This window comes from Triplophysa rosa, linkage group LG17 (assembly GCF_024868665.1).
Source record: "Triplophysa rosa linkage group LG17, Trosa_1v2, whole genome shotgun sequence".
NCBI lineage: Eukaryota > Metazoa > Chordata > Actinopteri > Cypriniformes > Nemacheilidae > Triplophysa > Triplophysa rosa.
The window spans coordinates 16,611,052-16,632,861 of NC_079906.1; the positions used below are offsets into that span (position 1 = coordinate 16,611,052).

At 39.9% G+C, this 21,810-nt stretch overlaps 1 protein-coding gene across 4 annotated transcripts; it reads left to right on the forward strand.

Annotated features, from left to right (window-relative positions):
• Positions 1-257: 257 nt before the first annotated feature.
• On the forward strand, positions 258-21,711 carry itgb4 (integrin, beta 4). 4 transcript variants are annotated; one of them, XM_057356113.1, is made up of 42 exons: positions 258-373; positions 4,570-4,654; positions 5,606-5,688; positions 5,838-5,933; positions 6,025-6,229; positions 6,381-6,477; positions 6,563-6,734; positions 6,838-7,101; positions 7,190-7,279; positions 7,383-7,514; positions 7,637-7,804; positions 7,895-7,971; positions 8,064-8,266; positions 8,449-8,552; positions 9,219-9,314; positions 9,395-9,524; positions 10,247-10,372; positions 10,517-10,623; positions 10,749-10,782; positions 10,873-11,067; positions 11,181-11,284; positions 11,391-11,449; positions 11,579-11,602; positions 11,761-11,909; positions 12,063-12,242; positions 12,335-12,483; positions 13,273-13,480; positions 13,621-13,941; positions 14,122-14,285; positions 14,758-14,938; positions 15,311-15,448; positions 15,698-15,880; positions 16,588-16,722; positions 17,970-18,131; positions 18,279-18,431; positions 18,626-18,739; positions 19,016-19,165; positions 19,374-19,562; positions 19,711-19,866; positions 19,967-20,128; positions 20,408-20,515; positions 20,635-21,711. In XM_057356113.1, the coding sequence occupies exons 2-42, from the start codon at positions 4,576-4,578 to the stop codon at positions 20,775-20,777; spliced, it is 5,790 nt and encodes a 1,929-aa protein (XP_057212096.1). In that variant the 5' UTR covers positions 258-373; positions 4,570-4,575; the 3' UTR covers positions 20,778-21,711. The 4 variants fall into 4 exon arrangements, with proteins under 4 accessions (XP_057212096.1, XP_057212098.1, XP_057212095.1 ...); XM_057356112.1 differs by lacking the exon at positions 258-373 and adding an exon at positions 2,406-2,797; XM_057356114.1 differs by lacking the exons at positions 258-373; positions 18,626-18,739 and adding an exon at positions 2,408-2,797.
• The last annotated feature ends 99 nt before the right edge of the window (positions 21,712-21,810 follow it).

The window sequence follows — 21,810 nt, forward strand, 5'->3', positions numbered from 1 at the left end:
CCAAACACAATCAACTTTTCTGGTGGGTCCAGCCGAATTTGAAATCTCACTCACTCTCTTAGTTCTCACGTCATGCTAAGAAAAATCGAGGTACCCCGCTTTCATTTGTCCAGCGAAAGAAAGTTGTAAATTCTGAGTGCTTCTATTGTCATGTAAATGATGGAACCGTTTGCTTTACAAAGGGGGGTTGCCAGAAGATGGTGGGCAGTGCAGTCGCAAGTGCATGGAAAATGTGATTTTAAAAAACATGAATGTTTTAAGTATGACACACAGTCATTGTGAAGAGAGTCGCTCCTGTGATGTTGAAGTTATGCAGCTCACTAAGTTTTGAGGACCAGTTTGACTTCACGCGCCATCGGAGCTTGTCTGTTAAGTAAGTTAAATTCACTTTTGCTTGTAGATATACTTTCTGTGCTCAACATGTGAATGTTTTTAAACAAAGTTAAGAGCTTTTCTAAAGTTATGTCTGGTGGGTGGTCGCATGTGTCGAGAGAAATCGTGAGGTAAACGATAGACCGCTATAGCAGTACTGACGTTTATTTACTTCGGAGACATTGAATAAATAAGTTGTGCAACATATTTATAAATCATTTTTATATGTTCAGGGGTGCACGACCCATGTGCTTGCAAATATTTAACCATGCAGTACCTGCCAAAATACTATAAGCACGTTAGAGCAAAACTATGGTTGATATTACTCATCCCATTATAGTGTATAAATGAAAACACGACACAGACTCCGAGAGCTTCCTGGACTATTTGAAGCAGATCCTACATTATTATAAAACTATTTTGTTACAATAACAAAAAATGTTTGGCGGAAACTGTTGTTACCCTGGTGATTTTCTTTTGGAAGGGAAATCCTGAAAAATGTTCTTGACCGCTAAAAAGCAATGTGTATTTTGGAAACTTACATTGCAGTTTACTGAAAAATACTGGATGCAGACATACATTTAAGATTAAAAAAAATGTCTTTGGGTATTTATTGCCTTTATCATGCATTAAGTTTGATTTTGCTCTCGTTTCTGCAAAACGCATATTTGCGAAGATGAAATTAATTGTAAGAATGTTCAAAAGGACTGGTATATACAAGTATCTCAGTTAACCATAAACTTACACTTGATTTAAAACTATTATAAATGCGAAACTGTGATGCAAGTGAGGAAATGCACTTGGAACATTTTTGATATCCAGTCTCCCGAGGGACTGATTTACCACACACATCCCTTTATAAAGTTTCCCTCTGTGCCAGTGAGTCTGATTGTAACTTTGGGAAGGACACACCTTGTTTCTGATTCATTGTGTGCTTAGCATCATGCATCTCTCCAGTGGGATTGTGGTTCCCATGGTTCCACCAGTGCTTTTATTGCAATAAGGCCTTCCCAGAGGAAAAAATTGCTCAGAGGTTGCTTTTTTGGATTTTATGGAGTTCTCTGTTGTCTAGTCTCTGACGTTTCTCCTACTATTGTCTTGGAGAAATAGAAATAGAAACAAATGAGACTATTGATAAAATGCATAAGGATTATGGAGATGTAAAATGAATGCACGTTATAGATGTAAAATAATCTGCATTTGAGAAATGATAAATTCATATTGAAATCTTCAAAAACATGGACTTTTGACTGTAGATGTGGCAAATCTAAAATCAGTTTGACATTGTCGAGATTGTCAGAGATTTGTGAGATATCTGGGTCTTTGTCTCAGGAGAAATATCTGAAACACAGGAGACTTACAACAAAAGTTTCCATTTGCTCTCAGTTCAATCACATTGATGTCTATGATAAATAATTGAGATATTTTGGTTCTGAACCGTCCAACTGTCTCGGTCTTGTTTCTCTTTTAGTCTTTCCGCTGGTGTCTAATCCACTGTTTTAGCTGGTCTGGGAGAGGTCACCTGGAATGGAGATAAAGCTATTGCTTTGTTCCTGCCGAACAGGAACTTTCCCTTTTCAAATGCCGACACAGTTTTATCTCTCTCTCTCTCTTTCCCTCTTGAATTATGGAACATGTTTGGGGCAGCGACATTCGCAAGACTTCAAAGGAAATGCTGTGTGTGAGCTTTTGTGTTTGTGAAACTGGTCAGATTGTTTTTATTGCACATCACAAGTTTAGTTGGTTGCTACCAGAAACAATTCTCGTTGCATTCAAGCATAGCCAGGCTTGTGTTTGTACGTGTCTACCTGCGTATGCCTGTGTGTAAGTGCATAAAAAAGTGCAGCAATGATTCTTTGTACCCTGTAGGCAATATATCTGCCTGCCACTCCCTGTTAGAGGTTAACCAGGGCAGGGCTCTCTGTTTCTCTCTCTGTTTCTCAACCTTCAGGGAGGAGCTATGACCTGTCATTCTCAAGTTAACACAGGTCATGGTGCTGCTGAAGGAATGTTAATGTGCGGAGCAATCAAGCGACAGGGCAGAAGTGAAGGTGGAGAGGTTGTGTTACCTCACAAAGTGAGAAGAAAGAAAGGAAGGGTGTGGCCGTAAAACACCTGGGCCACTTGAGCGGAGAGGAGGGATTTAATTTTAGAGACCAGACACATGTTCACTCTTAAACACAAGCAAAATCTGAGGTCTATATTCAGACAGTATTCTGCAGCACAGAGGGGCTTAGTGGGGGACTTTTTCCAGCAAGAACACGAAGTTACCTTATTCTTGGAGTTGTAAAAAAACAAGTGGAAAACCTGTTTTCTCTCTTTGGTTAAACATTGGACAGTAGGCAAAGAATTAAGGATTTTCTTCGAGAGGTTGTTGCTGCTGGTTGGACTCTGGGACTTGGACTGGGAAACAGCAGACTAAGAGGTTTGTGAGGTTAACTATCTATTTGCAAGCTCTTTTGGAACGTTTTCTCTCTCTTCTGTACTGTTTCTTGCTGCCGTCTTTCTGTTTTTGTTTGTTTTTTTCTGCTGCATTTGTTGCTGTTGAAATAAAAAAAAATCTTAAAGGGATACTTCACCCAAAAATGAAGATTCTGTCATTATTTACTCACCCTCAGATTGTGCCAAACCTTTATAAATTTCTTTGCTGAACACACAGGAAGGTATTTAGAAGAATGTCAGATCTTTGATTCCCATAGTATTTATTTTCCCTACTATGGGAGTCAATGGGGGCGAGAACTGAAGTTTTTCCAAATTTCGTCCTGTGTGTTACAAAGAAATGTATACCGGTTTGAAACAATCTGAGGGTGAGTAAATGATGACAGAATTTTCATTTTTGGGTGAACCAGCCCTTTAAAGAGTAACTGTTTTCACTCTTGAAGTTTGACCTCTATAGTGAAGAGAATTATGCACCCATTCGCTTTGTTCTTCATCATCTTACAATCCTTTTTTAAATCAAAAGTTTTGCATAATAAAATCGTTTTGAATAAGAAATCACATAAGAAATGGTCTTTATCAGGGATTGCACCAGGATGAGTTTTTTTGTGTGTTATGCAATTGCAACTGTGCGACTGTAAAGATAAATCGCTTTTGTGTCTAGCTCATTCTATAAATATTGTGGCAGTTGTTTGTTTATGATGCATACGTTTCTTTTTTGCTCTCAGATCGATTAACATTTGTATTTGTTTCTGACTTTAAGAAACTTTAAGAACGTTACTGGTAAAGTTATTACACTAAGGCTTGCTCCAAACATTTGATTCAAAGATATAAGCATGCACATTGTGTACTTATGGACTAATGATTGTGTGAGTCTTAAATATTAACACAAATAATTACGTAAAATACCCTATATTCTTGTGTTGGGAATTTTTGAATTATGTTCAGTAATTTTTCTTACATATGACTCAACATGATTTATCTGTTAGTTTGTGAGGTTAACGCTGCCCAGATCAGGTTCACAATAGCGTGTTAAAGTATGTTTAGATCTCAGGTGCAGTCATGTTTATAAAAGAGTGCGTTTTCTCATCCTGGAGAGAAATACCAGTGATGGTCAAAATATGAACAGGTGTAGGTGAGAATGTTCAAGTTCATGTGCCATGAGTAACAGAACAAAAAACAACATTAGTTTGGAAATGTATGGGCCACTGTCTGAGTTGACATAAGTATCGCCTCTCTCTTTCTCCTTTAAGTCCTCTCCATCTGTAGAGACTATGGGCCGAATTCCTGAGGAATTGTTGGTCTGTTTCTGTTCTTCACAGTCAGAATGGAGCTTTATGGAGGGTGAAATGGGCTCAGCTTTCATTTGATGTTTTCAGAGAGAGGGTGAAAGTGATATCGGGCAGGTGGATCACATTTCTTCCTCCGTTTTTAAGTGTTTTAGTGCTAATACTCCAGAGCTGAGGTCATGGCACGCTATTCTCCTATCTGTAGTTAGGATCTGGACGTGGGTCTCTAATAGCCTAATAGGTGTAATAAGTTACGATGTAGATTTAAGGGTCTGCAGTGTGTCTTAGTTCAAATGACAGAGTTAGTGTTGAAGTACTTTCTGCTTCTGTTATGGTATTCATCAAGGCATGTGTCTTGCAAGCCTCAAGTTTATTATTTTACTTATTGGTTGACCATGTTTAAGTGTCTGTAATATGTGTGTGCTATTTGTGCTGTTGCTTGTTTTATGTGTAAGTTTTATGTATGTTTCAGACTGCAATGGGAGGATGGGCGCTGCGTCTCGCTGTGGGGATCACCATTCTCATGCTTACTGTCACATCCAGCCACGCTAATGACGGTGGGAAATCCCTCACACCTTAAATCTCCACAACAAGCACTTTTACAACATAAACTTAGATACTTAATAAGACTAATTTAAGTGTAGTTTTCATTAAAGACATTTGCAAATATAACCGCATAATTGTATACAATTGTATAAATATAAATTGTAACCGCAATTATTTAGAAGCTGCAATTCAACTTTTTTGGGTTCAAAATAAAATAATTTGATTTGCAATGGTAATATTTAGAGATGCACCGATACTAAATTTCTCCACCGATAGAAGATTAAATTAATATTTCCTAACTTTCTGAATGTTATTAATTCATATAATGACTATATATGATATTGATATAAAGATGTCATGATATTGAACATCAAACTGGTGATGCTTCTTAACATTTTCTATATACATAGCACAAATTCATTGCATTTTTCTGTCCTCTTTTGATTGACAGGATATATCGGCCCTAATAATTGGCTATTTTTAAACTATCGGCCGATAGTGTGAAAAATTGCTTTTATCGACCCATACCAATTATTTGCCGATATATCGGTGGCACATCTCTAGAAATATTGATTCATAAATTATGATTTTGTGGGAAATATCAGTTTGCAGTCGTTTGACTTCAGCCCATGTAAAGATAAGAACATAAAATCTCCCTATTTTATATTTACAATTATATTAAATAAAAAACACACCAAGTGGCATTTATGAAATGCATTTTTGTATTCAATAAATACCATATTGTGCCACATAATAATTGTACTGATGTGCTTATCAAAATGCTTTATAGGCAGTAGTTTATTAGGTTTTAGAACGAAGACAACACGTACTTGGACACTTTCGACTTTGCAAGCATTGGTAAAACATGTCCATATGTCTTGTGAAGTGCTCAAAGATTATAAAGAATGATCTTGCAGTCTGACTGTAGAATGTGGTTTCACACACGCTTGTGTGTCCTATAGTGAATCACTGTACAGCTGCCAGGACCAAAACCTGCTCAGGCTGTATCCAGATCGGCTCAGGATGTTCATACTGTTCTGATGATGTGAGACTTACTAAATTCATACATATTTTCTGTGTTTTTGGTTATTTGTCTTCACCCATATGAGTTCACCCAAAAATGAATGTTTCCATGTTTTAATGAGAATGTACAAACACGTTTTCATGTTTTGTGTGTGTGTTTTATTTTATTAGAATTTCATGTATGATCGGTGTGATTTGAAGGCCAACTTGGATGCCCATAAGTGTCAGCTGCTGGTAACAGTTGAGAGCACCAAAGAAATGCAAAGGGTTCGTTTCGACAGTCTCTGTGGGCCTGGGCCCACATATCACAGATGGCTTTGTGTGTGCATGCATTCTCACATCTGTGTGTGTTTATCAGAACCAGCGGATCGACAAGATGCTGAAGCTGCCACAGGTGGCTCCTCAGAAGATGCTCATGACGTTTCTCCCCGGTGAGGAGAAGGAGGTGGAGATGGAGGTCTTTGAGCCGTCCCGTGGTCCTCTGGATCTCTACATCCTCATGGACTTCTCTAACTCGATGTCTGACGATCTGGCCAACCTGAAGAGAATGGGGGACCAGCTGGGTGAGGGAGAAGGGCAGTGAAAAATGTGGTTACTAGAATTCTTTTTTAATGTTGTTTGTGTATGTAGTGTGACAAGTTTTGTGAGGATTATTTAATTCTAATAAACTTGATGATGTTTGGATATTAACTCGTTTGGTTTCACCTTGCACAGCTCAACTTGTCGGGGAAATCTCTGATGACTACACCATTGGATTTGGAAAGTTTGTGGACAAAGTCACAGAACCACAGACAGACATGAGACCATCCAAGTGAGAAGAACACACTTTTACAGCACCAAAATAATCGGAGTCAAATTATTTGTCTTCACACATTCGTTTGTTTTATCTCTTTCAGGTTAAAGCAGCCGTGGCCCGACAGCGATTCTCCTTTTTCATTTCGTAACATCATCCCTCTCACCAACAACATAACCTACTTCAGACAGATACTGCAGATGGAGCGAATATCTGGCAACCTGGATGCCCCGGAGGGGGGATTTGATGCTATTTTACAAGCTGCCGTATGCCAGGTAATTAAAGAAAGCTGTTGATTTAAATAAAAAATATCATGCCCAATGATCTAACAGTGATTAGTAGCATTGTGACTCGGATCTAAATTTTTCCTCTTCACAGACTCAGATTGGCTGGAGGGAACACAGCACCCACTTGCTGGTCTTCTCCACTGAATCTGCTTTTCATTATGAGGCAGACGGTACCAATGTGCTTGCAGGTATTTTGGATCGTAACGATGAGAAATGCCATTTGAATCCAGAGGGACATTACACACACGACACCCTTCAAGATTACCCATCTATACCCACACTAGTGCGACTTCTGGTTAAGCACAACATCATCCCAATCTTTGCCATCACCAACCACTCCTACTCGTACTACGAGGTTTGTTGCAAAAATGTTAATTCAGAGTCACAGAAGTGTTTAAACTCTGCTGTGACACAAATGCAACGTTTTTTGTTTTGTTTTGCAGAAACTGTATGACTACTTTCCAATTGCTGAAATTGGACAGCTACAGGAAGATTCTTCCAACATTCTGAGCATTTTAAGAAAAGCTTTCAATGTAAAACAGAATGCGAATTGTTTTCATAATGAAATTCTCTGTGATTTTACCTGATGTTACTTCATCGGGTTATTAATGATGTTTAACTTTCTTTTTTTTATAGAATATTCGTTCCAAGATCAGTATGCGTTTTGAGGACAAACCAAAAGCACTGGAATCTAAAATTCTCTATCAGTCCGGCAGTACGTGGGAATATAATAAATCTGGGAATTTCAGAGTCGAACCAGGCGAAATCGTTAGTATCTTTACATATTTGCATTTGTACTTTTTCAATGTTAACATTTTTAATTACACTAATCTTGCAGTACTTTTCAGTGTTTAATAAAGGCATTCATTTGTGGTTTCTTCCCTTTCAAGGGTAAATTTAAGGTCCGTCTGAAGGCCCTTACTCAGGTTGGAGAGAACCCTGTGTGTAAGGCTGACCTGGCTGACCGGGCAGGATCTATGCGAGTCAAACCCACCACCTTTAGCTCCGCCTTCAATATCGACACTGAAGTGCTCTGTCCAAAATGTGACTGTGAAAAGGTGATGCTGAATAAATGTCAACAACCTGCTTCATGTCATACAGTGTCTTTTCTGAAAATCTCACACTTCTGTTTCTCCTTTAATATCAAGACCCCGGCTAAAAATGCAGCACGCTGTAACAATCATGGAGATGTGGTTTGTGGGAAATGCCAGTGTTACAGTGGATGGTATTATTGACATGTATATCCTTGTATAACTTTTATCCCCAATCATATTGCAGTTAATAACCCCACCCCTTGTTTATACCCCATCTCCACAGGCTAGGTCCCTTCTGTAACTGTTCGGCCGGAGAATCCAAAGACTCCCCCCTGTGTTTGAAGCCCGGCACGACGGAGCCGTGTTCTGGCAGGGGAGACTGCATGTGCGGTACCTGCGTGTGCTATAACCCCAACCAGTTTGAGGGGCCCTTCTGCGAGTTTGACAAATCTCAGTGTCCGAGATTTGGTGGATTTCTATGTAATGGTTAGTGAGAATCGATAGCAAAATTGACTTTTTGTGCTAACTCTGGTGAAGTCTAGCTGAAGGAAGTCTTTGTGATATACTGTACATCTTACTTGACAACATGCTTTGACATGTTGTCATAGTACTGCAGGCTCTGGGTGTGTTTTAAAGTTTGTGACCTATCACCCCTGTGCGTGTCTCAGACCGTGGCAGCTGCAGTATGGGGAAATGTTTGTGTTCGCCTGGCTGGAGTGGAGATGCCTGTGATTGTCCCACCATCAACCAAACATGTCTGGACATCAAAGGGGTAAAGCCTGCAAACTTGCACACCTTTAACTTCCACTTATTATATTTAGCGATACACATGAGAATGATAAGATATAGTATTGATTCATAATGTTGTATGTGACCCTGGACCACAAAACCAGTCACGTCGCACGGGTAGATTTGTAGCAATAGCCAACAATACATTGTATGGGTTAAAATGATAGATTTTTCTTATGTGCCAAAAATCATTAGGATACACCTACAAACTTCACTCGCCACTCCACAACGTCATTACAGCGGTAAGCCAATAGAAAGCGTTATAACAAACCTGCTTCTTCTTAGCAACGGCCTCCAAGAGGGCCTCTAATGGACAAATTTAAAGGCAGTTTTCTCAATATTTTGATTTGTTTGCGCCCTCAGATTTCACATTTTCAAATAGTTGTATCTTGGCCAAATATTGTCATATTCTTACAAGCTGTCAAATGATGTTTAAATCTAATTTTCCAAAAATGGACCCTTATGCCTTGTTTTGTGGTCCAGGGTCACATATCAATTGTCAGCCATAACACACCAATAATTATCACCTGTCGAAACAAAAAAATGTTGATTTACTTAAAAAAAAAAATTCTGTAGCATAGCACACAAGCATAAAAACATCTTTCGTTTACAAAAACAGCTCTATTCACATTTTTACTTCATTAACCAGGGTATCTGTAATGGCCGTGGTGAGTGTATATGTGGCCGGTGTAAGTGTGAGCACTCTGGACTTCAGCTAAGCCTCACTTGTGAAGCCAACTTCCAGGTACGATTGTCAGTTTTAATAAGTTATGTGCATTTAACAAATACTGTGCGGATCCTGACGCAGATACTCTGGCCCTGCAGGCTCAGCTGGGAATGTGTGAAGCCAAAAGGAGCTGCGTTCAGTGCCAAGCCTGGAACACTGGCGAGAGGAAAGGCAGAAAGTGTGATGAGTGTACATTTCAGTCCGTCTTGGTAGATGAACTGGAGGATGGTACGACATCAAATAACGATAGCACACATTTACTCTGTCTTTCTTTCTGTTCTTATTATTTTACTTTCTAATTGTTTTCTACATTTGTGTTTTTAACGGAATAAATTAGAAGTTGAACTAGCTTATGTACTGTAGTGACTAAACAAAATATAACATGTCAGCTCTTTGACAACATTTACATGTATGCATTTGGCAGATAAGCTTTTATACAAAGCGACTTGTAGTACAACTAAGATATTTATGTGTTTTCTGGCCTTATTTCAGTGACTTCAGCGATCATTTTTTGTGTGCTAACCACGCATAAACATAATTTTCTCAAAAATGCAAGCATGTGCATACACGTTGGTGGCATATTACTGTAGCATATATTGTGCTGAATACAGTGATTTGAGACTAGACATGAGGTTTTGTATAAACTACTGAAAAAAAAACATATCAAGGCATGTCAAAAAAATATCAAGGCATGTCAAAACACCTTCAGACCTCAGAGGGTTAATAAGGCCTGTTCGATGGGCATCGGACTCGTGATTCTTGTATGTGGAGCACATGTGTACTTCTTTTTCTGCTTTCTAGCCCAATCCAAAAATTCTTTAAGCTTTAAACACAAGCCTTTAGATCAGAAGGTTTTGAGTAATGAAAAACAAATACAGTCAAGTCTGTCCAGATGTTTGACTGGCAGTGAGTAGATGAAAAGACTGATTAAAGTTCTTTTGTGTCCACAGATGCTAACGTGATCGAGAAGTGTAGTTTCCGTGATGAAGATGACGACTGCACGTACCACTACACCGTGAATTATCCATTAGAAAACACGGCCAAAGATCATCATGTCCTGGTGAAGAAAAAGAGGGGTGAGATGTTTGCAAATGTTAATTTTTACCCAAAATTTCGGCTTGTAGAAAGTACTTGTATGAAGCCCTGTGATTGTGAACCACCTTAGTTACAGTATGTTTCTTCTGAAGTACTGACTTTCATATTGTTTTCCCGTGTGTCAGACTGTCCACCTGGAGGTTTCCTGTGGTTAATTCCTCTCATAATGTTTCTGATGCTCCTGCTCGGTTTGCTATTACTCTGCTGCTGGAAATATTGCGCCTGCTGCAAGGTATTCACACACATACACACGCACGCACACACAAATAAAACGAAGTTAGCATAGCTTCAAACATACTTCCATTGTTCATAACATTGTATACCAGTTTATTCACGTCTGCTGTCTGTGTCTATCAGGCTTGCCTCGCTCTCCTACCCTGCTGTGGCAGTGGTAATGATCTTATTTCTTTTATACTACAATCTTTAAAGTTATAAGATTGGTCAAAGGTGTAACCGATGCATTTTTGTGTGCAATTGGCAGGTCGTATGGTGGGATTCAAAGAGGATCACTACATGCTACGTCAGTCATTGTTGACCTCTGATCATCTGGATACCCCGATGGTGCGCACCGGTCCACTCAAGAGCACTGACGTGGTGCGCTGGAAAGTCACCGATAACGTTCATCGACCACCAAACCACCCCCAAAACCAGATCCAGCCCAACCCCAAAGAGACCAGTGAGTATAAACAAGGCTTCAGCTAACTAACTAGTCACCCAGTTCTCTTCTGGTTGTCATCTAGTTGCTGAATTTATCACGCACAACAGCGTCATACTTTATTTTTCCCACAGTACAATTTCCCGTCTCTCTCCGTCTGAACCGGCAGTATTCCGAACCTCTTTCGCTGCCCGATGCTCGGGAAACAGACATGCTCAGACGGGAGGTGGAGGACAACGTGAGTGTTTATAAATGCGTGATGCTTTCCAATAAAGCAAGTTATAACATCTCGCACCTGAACCGTCACGCCTGGGTGCTGATTCCTCGGTGTTCTTTTTATACAGCTCAATGACGTGTTCATGCAGATCCCAGGCGCGCAGACAGTGCATAGAACCAGGTTCAGGTGAGACCAGGCTGCTCTTAATGACTCATAGAAAGTGATGTGGCTGTGCCTTGGGGTTAAACATTTCAGACGAGCATGTGTCTTGTGTTTTGACGTGTTGCTTAATGTACTGTTTTTCTTTCTCCTCAGGACACAAAGAAATTCTGGAAAGAGGTACAGTCGCTACAGTCGATTGCATTGTTGGAATTATACTGTACCACTGTGATTTTCTACATGTCACTCCAACATTGAAAAAATGTTGCTTTATGGTAAATTAAAACTCAGACTCCAAACTTTCCAAACCTAACAATAATTCTCTTTTGCACCCACAGACAGAACAACACGATTGTTGACACGGTTTTATCAGCCCCGCGTTCCAGTTACCTTGACATTGTGAAACAAACAGACAAACAGGTTCAGGCTGGAAACTTCCGTGACCTAAAAGTGGTTCCAGGCTACTACACTGTAGCTAATGATAGAGGTACAACTTTTTCAGTTTTATTTATATAGCATCTTTTTACGTTTCCCAGACTGATACAGTCATTTTGTTACTATTTAGTTTGTGTTAGATTGTACAATATTTGGGTTATGTAAACTGAATGTTTATGTATCTACCACCTCATTTGTCTTGTAGAGGCGGCAGGCGCTGTAGAGTTTCAGGAGGGCGTGGAGTCTGTGGACGTCCGGATTCCACTCTTTATCAAAGATGAGGATGATGAAAAGAAGGAGCTGCTTGTGCAAGCGGTAGATGTGCCAGTTGGAATTGCGAAGATCGGCAAAGATCATGTCAACATCACTGTGATTAAGGAACACGGTAAGATGTTGTCTTTTCTGTAAGTAAAAGCAAATGTTCATTGAAATGTTCAAATCTTTGATTTTTGTTTGTGTGTTATTTGATCATCACAGCTCGCAGCATCTTTACCTTCCTGCAGCCATCATACACCTTCAGTCGGCAGGATGGTGTGGCAAACATTCCCATCAGCCGTGAGATCATTGAGGATGGACGAACACAGGTCTCATACTGCACCCGAGACCTCACCGCCAAAGACAAAAAGGTCAAATGCATTAAACTTTGCAAATCAGTCATACAATTTACATTTTATTTCGCCTTGCCATTTTCTTTTTTTCTATTTTTTTCTATACTGTAGGCACTGGTTCTGAACCAACATGTTTTTTCTCAATTTATTTTTTTGTTTGATAGCATTAAGTGTCCTAAATACACAATTGAATTCTATTTTCCATTTTTAAAACAGATTTAATGTCACCTTTGCATAAAAATTAAAGTGAGAAGTTAACTGTACAAGGTATTATTTTTTGAAGGATCTATTGACAGAAATGCAATAAAATTATACGTAACTATGTCTTCAGATGTGTATAAATACCTTACATAATGAAAGTTATGTTTTTATTACCTTAGAATGAGCTATTTCAATCTACATACACCGCGGGTCCCCTTGCTTTGAATTCGCCATGTTGTTTCTACAGTAGCCCTAACCGGACAAACTGATCACCAGACTGTGTTTCGTAAATACATCAGTTCCTTCGACAAAGAAGCGAAAACGTCACGACATCTTAGTCCTGTGTCTGCCATTTTAGTGCTTCGAAAGGGAGGGGTGGAGTGAGCCGTTGGTTGTAATTCCCAACCTCACCACTAGATGCCACTACATTTCATAAGCCAGTTATGAACCTTTCACCTTTAAAGCCAGTTCTGATTTAATAACTTACAGCATGAAGTTGCAAGGTGAAAATGTATACTGTACTTTTAGATGAAATATCATCTCATCATCAGTCTTTTGATAAACTTTTTCTGATAATTCTTCCCATGCCTTTACCTGTCTACACAGGACTATATCACAGTTGATGGGGATTTGAGTTATGGACCTGGTGAGAAGGAGAAGACTGTCCCAGTGAAACTATTGGAGCTCGGGGAGGGAGATGCACTTCTGGAGGACAAACAGGTCAAACAGTTTGTGATGGATCTCAGTAACCCACGGCAAGGCGCTAAACTTGGCCGATACCCACGAACCACTGTCACCATCGCCGATAAAGGAGGTACTAGTGCACACAGAAACATTCAGCTGGCATATTATACATTGAATTTACACGGCCAAGACAGAACACAGCTGTTAAAATGCATATGACCATTTGTGGTTCAGTTTTTTTTGTTATTCACTGATTTTACTGTCTTACAGAACCTGGTATGGTAATGTTTAAGAAAAGCACTCAAACTTACAATATAGCGGATCCCATCTACTCCATCCCTGTGGTACGCACCCGAAACCAGGAAGGTCCGACCACCGTGTACTGGCGCACAAACAAAGCATCGCGCTTCGACCTCTCTGGTCCTCTAAAATTTGGACCGGGCGAGACCGAAAAGAACGTTGTGATTGACCCTCGTGCATATCCGTCATCCGTCATACCCGAGACGTTCCAACTGGAGCTGTACGACCCAAGCCCCAATGCAACCATTGGAGAGAGAAAGACCACGCTGGTGAACGTATTTGATGGTAGAGGTGAGACAACAGCGTTTGGATTTAGTCATCTTTATTATTATTATATATAACGATTTGTAACAAAACTGAACCGCAACATTTTTATTGTTCAGGTTGTACAGAAGATTTGAAACCTCCTAACTGATGTTAATCTGTAGATATTGGGTAACAATAAATGTTTTTTTTATTTCGTGATTTTAGGAGATATGAAAAGTCAGGAGTTCCAGAAAATTGATCACATGAGTCCCACGGGCGCGTCACCTGGAGGACGTCTCTACCCCCCGACCAACATCAAAGCTGTACCCACTGGTCCTAAAAACATACGAGTGAACTGGAACCCCAGTGGAAATGCCACTGGTTACAGGGTAGGTCATTATTTGATATCTGCTGTAACATGTGAATTTGTATTTGACAGTGCTGTATATTATTTAATATTTAGCATACTCTTTTTTTTGTTTGGACTTTTGTTGACAGAAAAAACATACCATTAATCCAGTCTCTTGTAGGGCGAGGGTGAAGCAACAGACATTGCACAAAATCTGCCTTGAGCCAGTTATCGTGTTACTGATTAGATAGAAAGTGTAAATTTACAAAAGCTGATCATTTCGAATTTACACATTGTAATGAAGTGTAATGGTTTAGCCAGTTTGAGATGTTTTTAAGCAATAAGAGCGTTGAAGAGCCTCAAATGTGACATGTTGTTTGCAGATAAAACATATGGACACAAAGTGAATTGTTAGAGAAATTTTCAGTTCTGGATGTATATTGGATTTAATATTTCTGTAAACCTGAAAATGTTCCATGCATGTCTAAGATGTAAACTCATGTGTTTTGCAGGTGAAGTACTGGATTTATGGAGATCCTGAGGCTGATGCACAGGTGATGGATGTAAAGTCTCCTAATGCTGAGTTTACCAATCTCTACCCTTACTGTGATTATGAGATGCGTGTATGTGCCTACAATTCACTTGGAGATGGCAACTACAGCGACATAATCCCATGCAAGACTCTTGAGGATGGTAAATCGGCCACATTTTCTTTGTTTTGTGCTTTGTTTGCTTGACTTTTTCAAACACCCATGCTTTTGTACGGTGTTTAGTAAAAAGACCAGTAATAATTTCCATGCTGGTTCGTTGTTGGTCAGGCTGCTAAACCACAATGGCTCTCTGTTAGGAGGCTTGCTGTTTAAAATAGTCTAAAAAAGTCTTGAATAATCATCCCAGCATCCAAAACACTACAAGAGAGGGTTAGTGTGCTTTACCACACCCCAAGTAAAATAATTTTGTACTACTCTACAGCTCCACCAATAGGAATACTTTCTTGTTATTTTGAAAATAACTGATGCTGGTTGAAGTTTATTTCACAAATATCTGCATATTTTACCATTCCAGTTCCTGGTGAACCTGGTCGACTGGCTTTTAATGTTATTAGCCCCACTGTCACTCAAGTTAGCTGGGCGGAGCCAGCAGAGACAAATGGTGTCATTACTTCCTATGAGGTCATCTACACACCCATCGATGAGGACAACAGTAAGATTACACTTTTTTAACCTCATTATACTGCAAAATCACTTTTGTTTTATTTTCAGAAGTTTTATGTTTAAAGATTATTTAAGTAGGTTTATGCTTAAACGAAGAAAAAATACATAAAAATTAAATATATATAAAACTTAAGAATACAAGTAAATAAATAAAGACATATTTATCTGTGTCAAGTCATAATTTTATTAAATATTCTAAATACTCAGATTTTTGTATATTAATATTGTGTACCTTCAGAGCCTCAAGGAGCTTCTAAGAAGGTGATGATTGATAACCCTAAAAAGCGGATGCTGCTCATCGAGAACCTTCAGCCTTCCCAGACATACTGTTACAAAGTGCGCGCTCGCAACAAGGTGGGCTGGGGTCCGTACAAAGAAGCCACCATCAACCTGGCTTCACAGCCTGCCAGACCCATGTCAAGTGAGTGTCTTACCAACAAACGCACAGTACCTTCAACGTATGAACTTGCATGGCTTATAGACTAGAATTTTAATTATTTTAAAAATGAATGAGTTATGAAAGGTTATGAATTTGAATAAACTTAAGCAAACTAAATTTGTATTTATTATGAAAGTTTACTGGTGCTGTGGTTACGTTTAACTGCTCACACATGTTGTAAGGCGCCTTCACATTGGATTAGTGTGAAAGATGCCTTCTGAAGTTGGGTGCACACCAAACAACCACACCCGCTTGAAGACCATGTCTTGGGTGCGATTCATATACCAATAGTTTGAAATCAATCCAGCCCCATTTGTGGAAGTAAATGTATGACAGCATAGGAAAAGCACTTATCAAAGTTTAGATCAAGCAATTCATTTAATAAGTATTCTATAGGACCATGTGCAACAAAAATAATCTGGACAAGGAGTCCAAAATTTGCATTAATATAAGAAAAAATAAGGCTTGCACACTTATAGTATTCTCCATGGTTATCCATTAAATGAGTAAGCATTACGGTTAATAGGTGATTGTTTTAAATCGCACATTAAGAAGACCTATACATTAACGTATTAACCTTCATGGTTATTTATTAAAATACTACGCGTGGAGTATAAAGTTGTGAGCCTTGTATCAGATGTAACACGTGGATTGATGGCATTTTTTGTTGGTTTGTCTCCATCCTACAGTTCCCATCATTCCAGACATTCCCATTGTGGATGCAGAAGCTGGTGATGAGTATGACAGCTACCTGATGTACAGTAATGAAGTACTACGATCTCCAACCAGCAGCCAGAGACCAAGTGTGACGGACCTGACTGACGGTGGGTGTCTTATATTGTGACTTTTAACAATGTCCACTTAGTTGCTGGGGAACATGAGCACAAGTATATGAAGACTAACCCATGTAGTCTTAAACACAGAAAAGGTTAAAAGACTTCTGTCTGAAACTTGCCAGTTCTTGTTGCATGCCAGAGGATCTAGGTGGAAAGCTTTTAAAAGTTTTTTTCATGCTGCTTTAACCTGTCCAAACGTCTTGGTCAGTGGTAGACATGTTTATGGTCTGCGTTCATCTAGCATACAAGGATGATGTCCTTACATCATTTATATGCAGTGCCCAACGAAACTGAAAGATTCTTTTTAAGCCACTTTTCACTGAAGACATCAGAATTGGTGACTGGGCTTTCATTAAGGTTGAAGTTAATGGTTGTGTTGGGTTCAAAGAGTTGAACATGTGCAGTGGTGTTGAGGACACAAGCCTTGTTGGAGTGACACAAATGATGTCAGATCAGATGTTGATTTAGCTCGTCTTGCTAACAGAAGTAGAAATCGCAACATCAATGGCCTCAGAAGACAATGGCTATCCCTTTTCTTCTTACCTTTATTGCCAATTAAAAGGACAGAAATTAAAATTCTGTCATCATTCACTCATTCGCAGGTCATTCCAAACCCTCGTGTCGTTTTGTGCTCCATGAAAAGGTTTGGTACGACATGAGGGTGAGTGAATGTTGTCCGAATTTAAGAACAGACAGCCTGCAAATCCTCTATCCCTTGCTTGCTTCCCCACATGAATACTGAAGGTTCACGCTGGAAGCATGTCCAGCTAGTTGGTTCGGACCTGGATCTCCGTAAAGTGTCCTGGAAACTGCCTGCTGACATCATCCCCGACTGCCCGAGCCCAGACAAAGAGGCCCTGCCACAAGGTGAAGACCTGTCCCTGGCAGACAGCATGCCAACCACACCCAACGTCAACCCAATGCTGTGTTATTGAAGTGGCTTGACTGGCTTGTCTCAGAGAGCTTAATGTTGGTGCACGATTTAGGCAAGTCAGAAATTGGGCTGAAGAATAAGCCTGCTAATTCCATTGCTATACTGTAAAAAATGGTTTCTTCTGAAATGAAAGCTTTCTTTTGGCTGCAGCAGTTTTGGTCAGTTAAGGACTGCACTTGAGCCGTTGTAGGCCTGTCCTCTGGGGTGATCATTTATTGACGGAAACATTGTACTAATTTTCTTCATCTGGGGTTGTTATGCTAATTTGTGATGTTGTCTGTTCTCTCATCTGTTGATACAGATCAGCTTATAAACGGAAAATGGGACCAAAACTTCTTGTTCCCTGGAGGAAGCAGTTCTCTGTCGCGCAACGTCAGCTCTTCGTCATCCACGTACAGCCATTCCATACCTCGTCCGGCTGGGACCAATCACAGCAGCACAACGACGTACATTTCTGGCAAAGGTATATTGTTGTTGTTTCTATAAGCATTAAATTCACTGAACTCAAATAACTTGCTTCTGTGGAACACATTCCAACAAGTCCAGAGTAACCAGGGTCTGTCAAGCTCTAAAAAGTACATAACAAGCGTTGTTATTTTGTCTTGATCAGGGGGCTCAACCACTCACAGATTCGATGGGGGACTCCTCAGAGATGAGGTGACGCTGAGGAAACGTTCTGAGAATAGGCATTACACAGACAATGATGGTGTGAGAGACTCCATCGTCATGGGAAACCTGTCTGGTGGATTTTTGGACAATATCGGTAAAGTCAGATCCATGTGCACATACATTTCTTTGATATAATGGCTTGCAAGGTGCAGCTTTTGGCAAGAACCCCTGGCTGACTCTCGCTTCATTCCCGCTCTCCGTTTTTCTTCCGTTATCTACACTTTTACTGCATCTGCTGCCTGCCAATCATTTCCCGCCCCACCCTGCCATGGCTTGGCTGCCTCTCAGGGGTCTCTAGCTTCAGCCAGAGTACAACCACCAACTACAGCATGAGCTCCAGAACTCGTACCCAATCTGAGGATATCAACGATGCGTTGCAGAACCTGGATATGGTTCTTCACGGTGAGTGATTCAGGAATGAATCAGTAAGTATTGGGGAAGCTACTTGGAAACTCCAGCTTTAAATACTGTACTCCTCCTCAACACCGTGACCAATCAGCACCTGAACAACATACTTTTAAAACCCTATTTGAACTGTAAAAAACCTGCCGACTTACACAGCACCAGCTAATGCCCAGGTGTTTTCCCGCTGGTGTACCAATAAAAATTGCAGCTGCGAAATTCAATTGTTTGGTCTGTGGTTTGACATTGTACCATCTGTACCACTTGTGCCCTCAGACTCTCGCATAAACCCCAGCGTTCCTGAGACTCCCAGCAGATTGGTGTTCTCTGCTTTGGGACCCACTGCCCTCAAAGTGAGCTGGCAGGAGCCTCATTGCGAGACAGATGTTTTGGGATACTGTGTCCTATACCAGCTTATCAATGGAGGCGAGTACACTGAATTAAATTGCTGGACGTTCCAGAATGATGATGCTGATGGTTGCTATAGCTATAAATCTTTTACTTACCCCAATGTTGAAATGTAGCAATACATTATGTTTAAGGTAAGTAAGTAATGCTAATGTCCTTTACAGAAGAATGTCTTTATGCAATGACAAACAAAAGTTAGAAGAAAGCTAATATTCTTCTTCAATAGGTGAGATAAAACGTATTGAGGTGAAGAATCCAGCACAGAACTCTGTGGTGGTGCAGGATCTTCTTCCCAACCAGTCCTACGTCTTCAAAGTAAAAGCCCAGAGTCGGGAGGGCTGGGGTTCTGAGAGAGAGGGAGTCATTACCATTGAATCTGCCGTCGATCCCAAGAGTCCACTTAGCCCCATGCCAGGTGACCACACCTCCATTTCTTGTTTTGACATTTTGCGTGAAGTTATAAGTTGTATAATTGCTGAGTTCCTGGTTATTAAATTACCCATAATCCTCAAATGAGATCCTCTGGCAAAGTTTCATGGGATACATGGGTTGTGTGTCTACAGGGTCTCCATTTACTCTTAGCACACCAAGTGCTCCAGGACCTCTGGTCTTCACGGCTCTGAGTCCAGACACCCTTCAGCTGAACTGGGAGAAACCCCGTAAACCCAACGGAGATATCCTGGGCTATGTGGTCACCTGCGAACAGCTGCACAGTGGAGGTCAGATGATTAAAAGAAAGGATTCTCTGGAATTTATAGAAATACATTAAGTGGTTTGTTCCGAAGCTTGTCTGCTAAGACTTCATCGGTTTCATTGCAGGAGATCTTCGGTCCTTCCAGGTGAATGGCAACGCTGCAACGTCATTGACTGTGTCTGACCTAAAAGAAAACATGCCGTACAAATTCAAAGTTCAAGCCCAGACCACACAGGGCTTTGGACCGGAGAGAGAGGGAATCATCACCATAGAATCTCAAGATGGAGGTACGGAGATTATTACACCAGCATCGCTGTTTAAAATTTTAAAACAACAAAAACAAAGTTTAGTTTTATCAAAATGCATAAACTTTTCTTATTTCTAAGATCAGGTATTTACTTAATATTGATAAAATTAACCGAGTATATCATAGTCTACTTTTACGTGTACAGCACCCTACATGTACATCATTTTGTTTTACAAAACAAAAATTAAATGTTGCTTCATGATGCTTCATATTGTCTTTAAACAGGAAAATGAAACCTTGTTATTTTTTCTATTCCCAGGCTCCATGTCTCAGTTTAGCAGTCAATCAGTTACAAGGAGGGAAGTTTTCAACCTACCAACAGAAATGACAACACACACAATGTTCTCAGAACCCTTTGTGTCTCCAGGTAACATCACACCGCTCATAAAATACACTCAATGCAACCAAACTGTCAACACATTGATTGTTATATCTCATATAAACGTGTATTCCAAACGCTATCCGTTTGTGTGTGTGTGTGTTTAGAGGGCATGATGATGATGTCGAGCAGACACGTCACAGAGTCGAGCGGTGGTTCCATCACCCGGCAGGTGGAGATGGTGCAGAGGGGAGTCGTGTCCGGCACCACGGTCACAAAGAGAGTAGACCGACAGTACTATGAGTCATAAACCTCTTGACACTCCATCTGCCTTCTGATAAAATCACATGACGAAGCAACATTACACATATTGTGGAACTTTGTGTTAGTTGAATTTGAACGTGTGATTTTAGCTGAGCTCTTCCTTGAATCATCAACAAGGTCATCAAAGCCTTGAAACGTTATTGAATGTAAAAACCTTTGAGTGTTATGAGAATAATTATCAAGACGTGCTCCATGGGATACGGTTGTGGATATTCTGTTGCCTGTTTGAACTGGACAGCTTTAGTCTTGGCTAGGTCAGATTTCATACTTCGGATGTTTGTAAGTTGGTTTTGAAAACATTCTTTCAAGTTTATGTTTCTCGGCAAATGCACCATATGCGAGTTAATTTACGGTGTATATTTCAAGATTTGTATTCTCCCACCCTCTCAAATCACTTTGTTTTTAAGAGTTGCATAAAATGTTGTTGCATATGGACTCCATTCTGAGGATTGTAAAAATGTTACTGAGGTTTTTTTATCGCCTGTTGCAAGATGTGCTGTTGTAACGTTAGGCATGTGGCTATATTTAAGACACACATATGTTTTAGATGCTGGTGAGCAAGACTTGCATTATCTCGCTTGGTGAACCAGCAGCTAACCGGTCTGAACTAGTGTGAAATTGAATTCTGGTCATTTTATAACAAAGAACTACTCGAGTCTGCTGGTTTTGTGCTTTATGCTACTGATCATTTGAAAAAGATTTTCGTACCTATATTTTTTACTGCATTTATACATTTTATATGGTACTTATCACTTGGCAAAAATATCTTTTTAATTTTTATATTGAAATACTATCATATCATATATTCAAAGTAGAGCATATAACCGGTCTAAATTTCTCTGTGGAAAGCAAAAACCGTTTTGTGTGCATGTCAATTCACCACACTGAATGAAACAATAAATCCTAGTACCACAGTTGAATCATTGTGCGTCATCTTTATTAGAAACAGATGTAGGTGCAAGACTAATTGTTTTACTACATGATGTAGCCTACCTACCTTCAGTAGCTCTTCATATTGA

What these genes read in the sequence shown, in the direction of transcription:
- itgb4 (XM_057356113.1), top strand. Translation starts at nt 4,576, where the DNA reads ATGGGAGGATGGGCGCTGCGTCTCGCTGTGGGGATCACCATTCTCATG. An exon ending in GTTCATACTGTTCTGATGAT is followed by an intron (nt 5,689 to 5,837) that starts GTGAGACTTACT and finishes TTATTTTATTAG; the next exon opens with AATTTCATGTATGATCGGTG. An exon ending in GGTAGATGAACTGGAGGATG is followed by an intron (nt 9,525 to 10,246) that starts GTACGACATCAA and finishes TTGTGTCCACAG; the next exon opens with ATGCTAACGTGATCGAGAAG.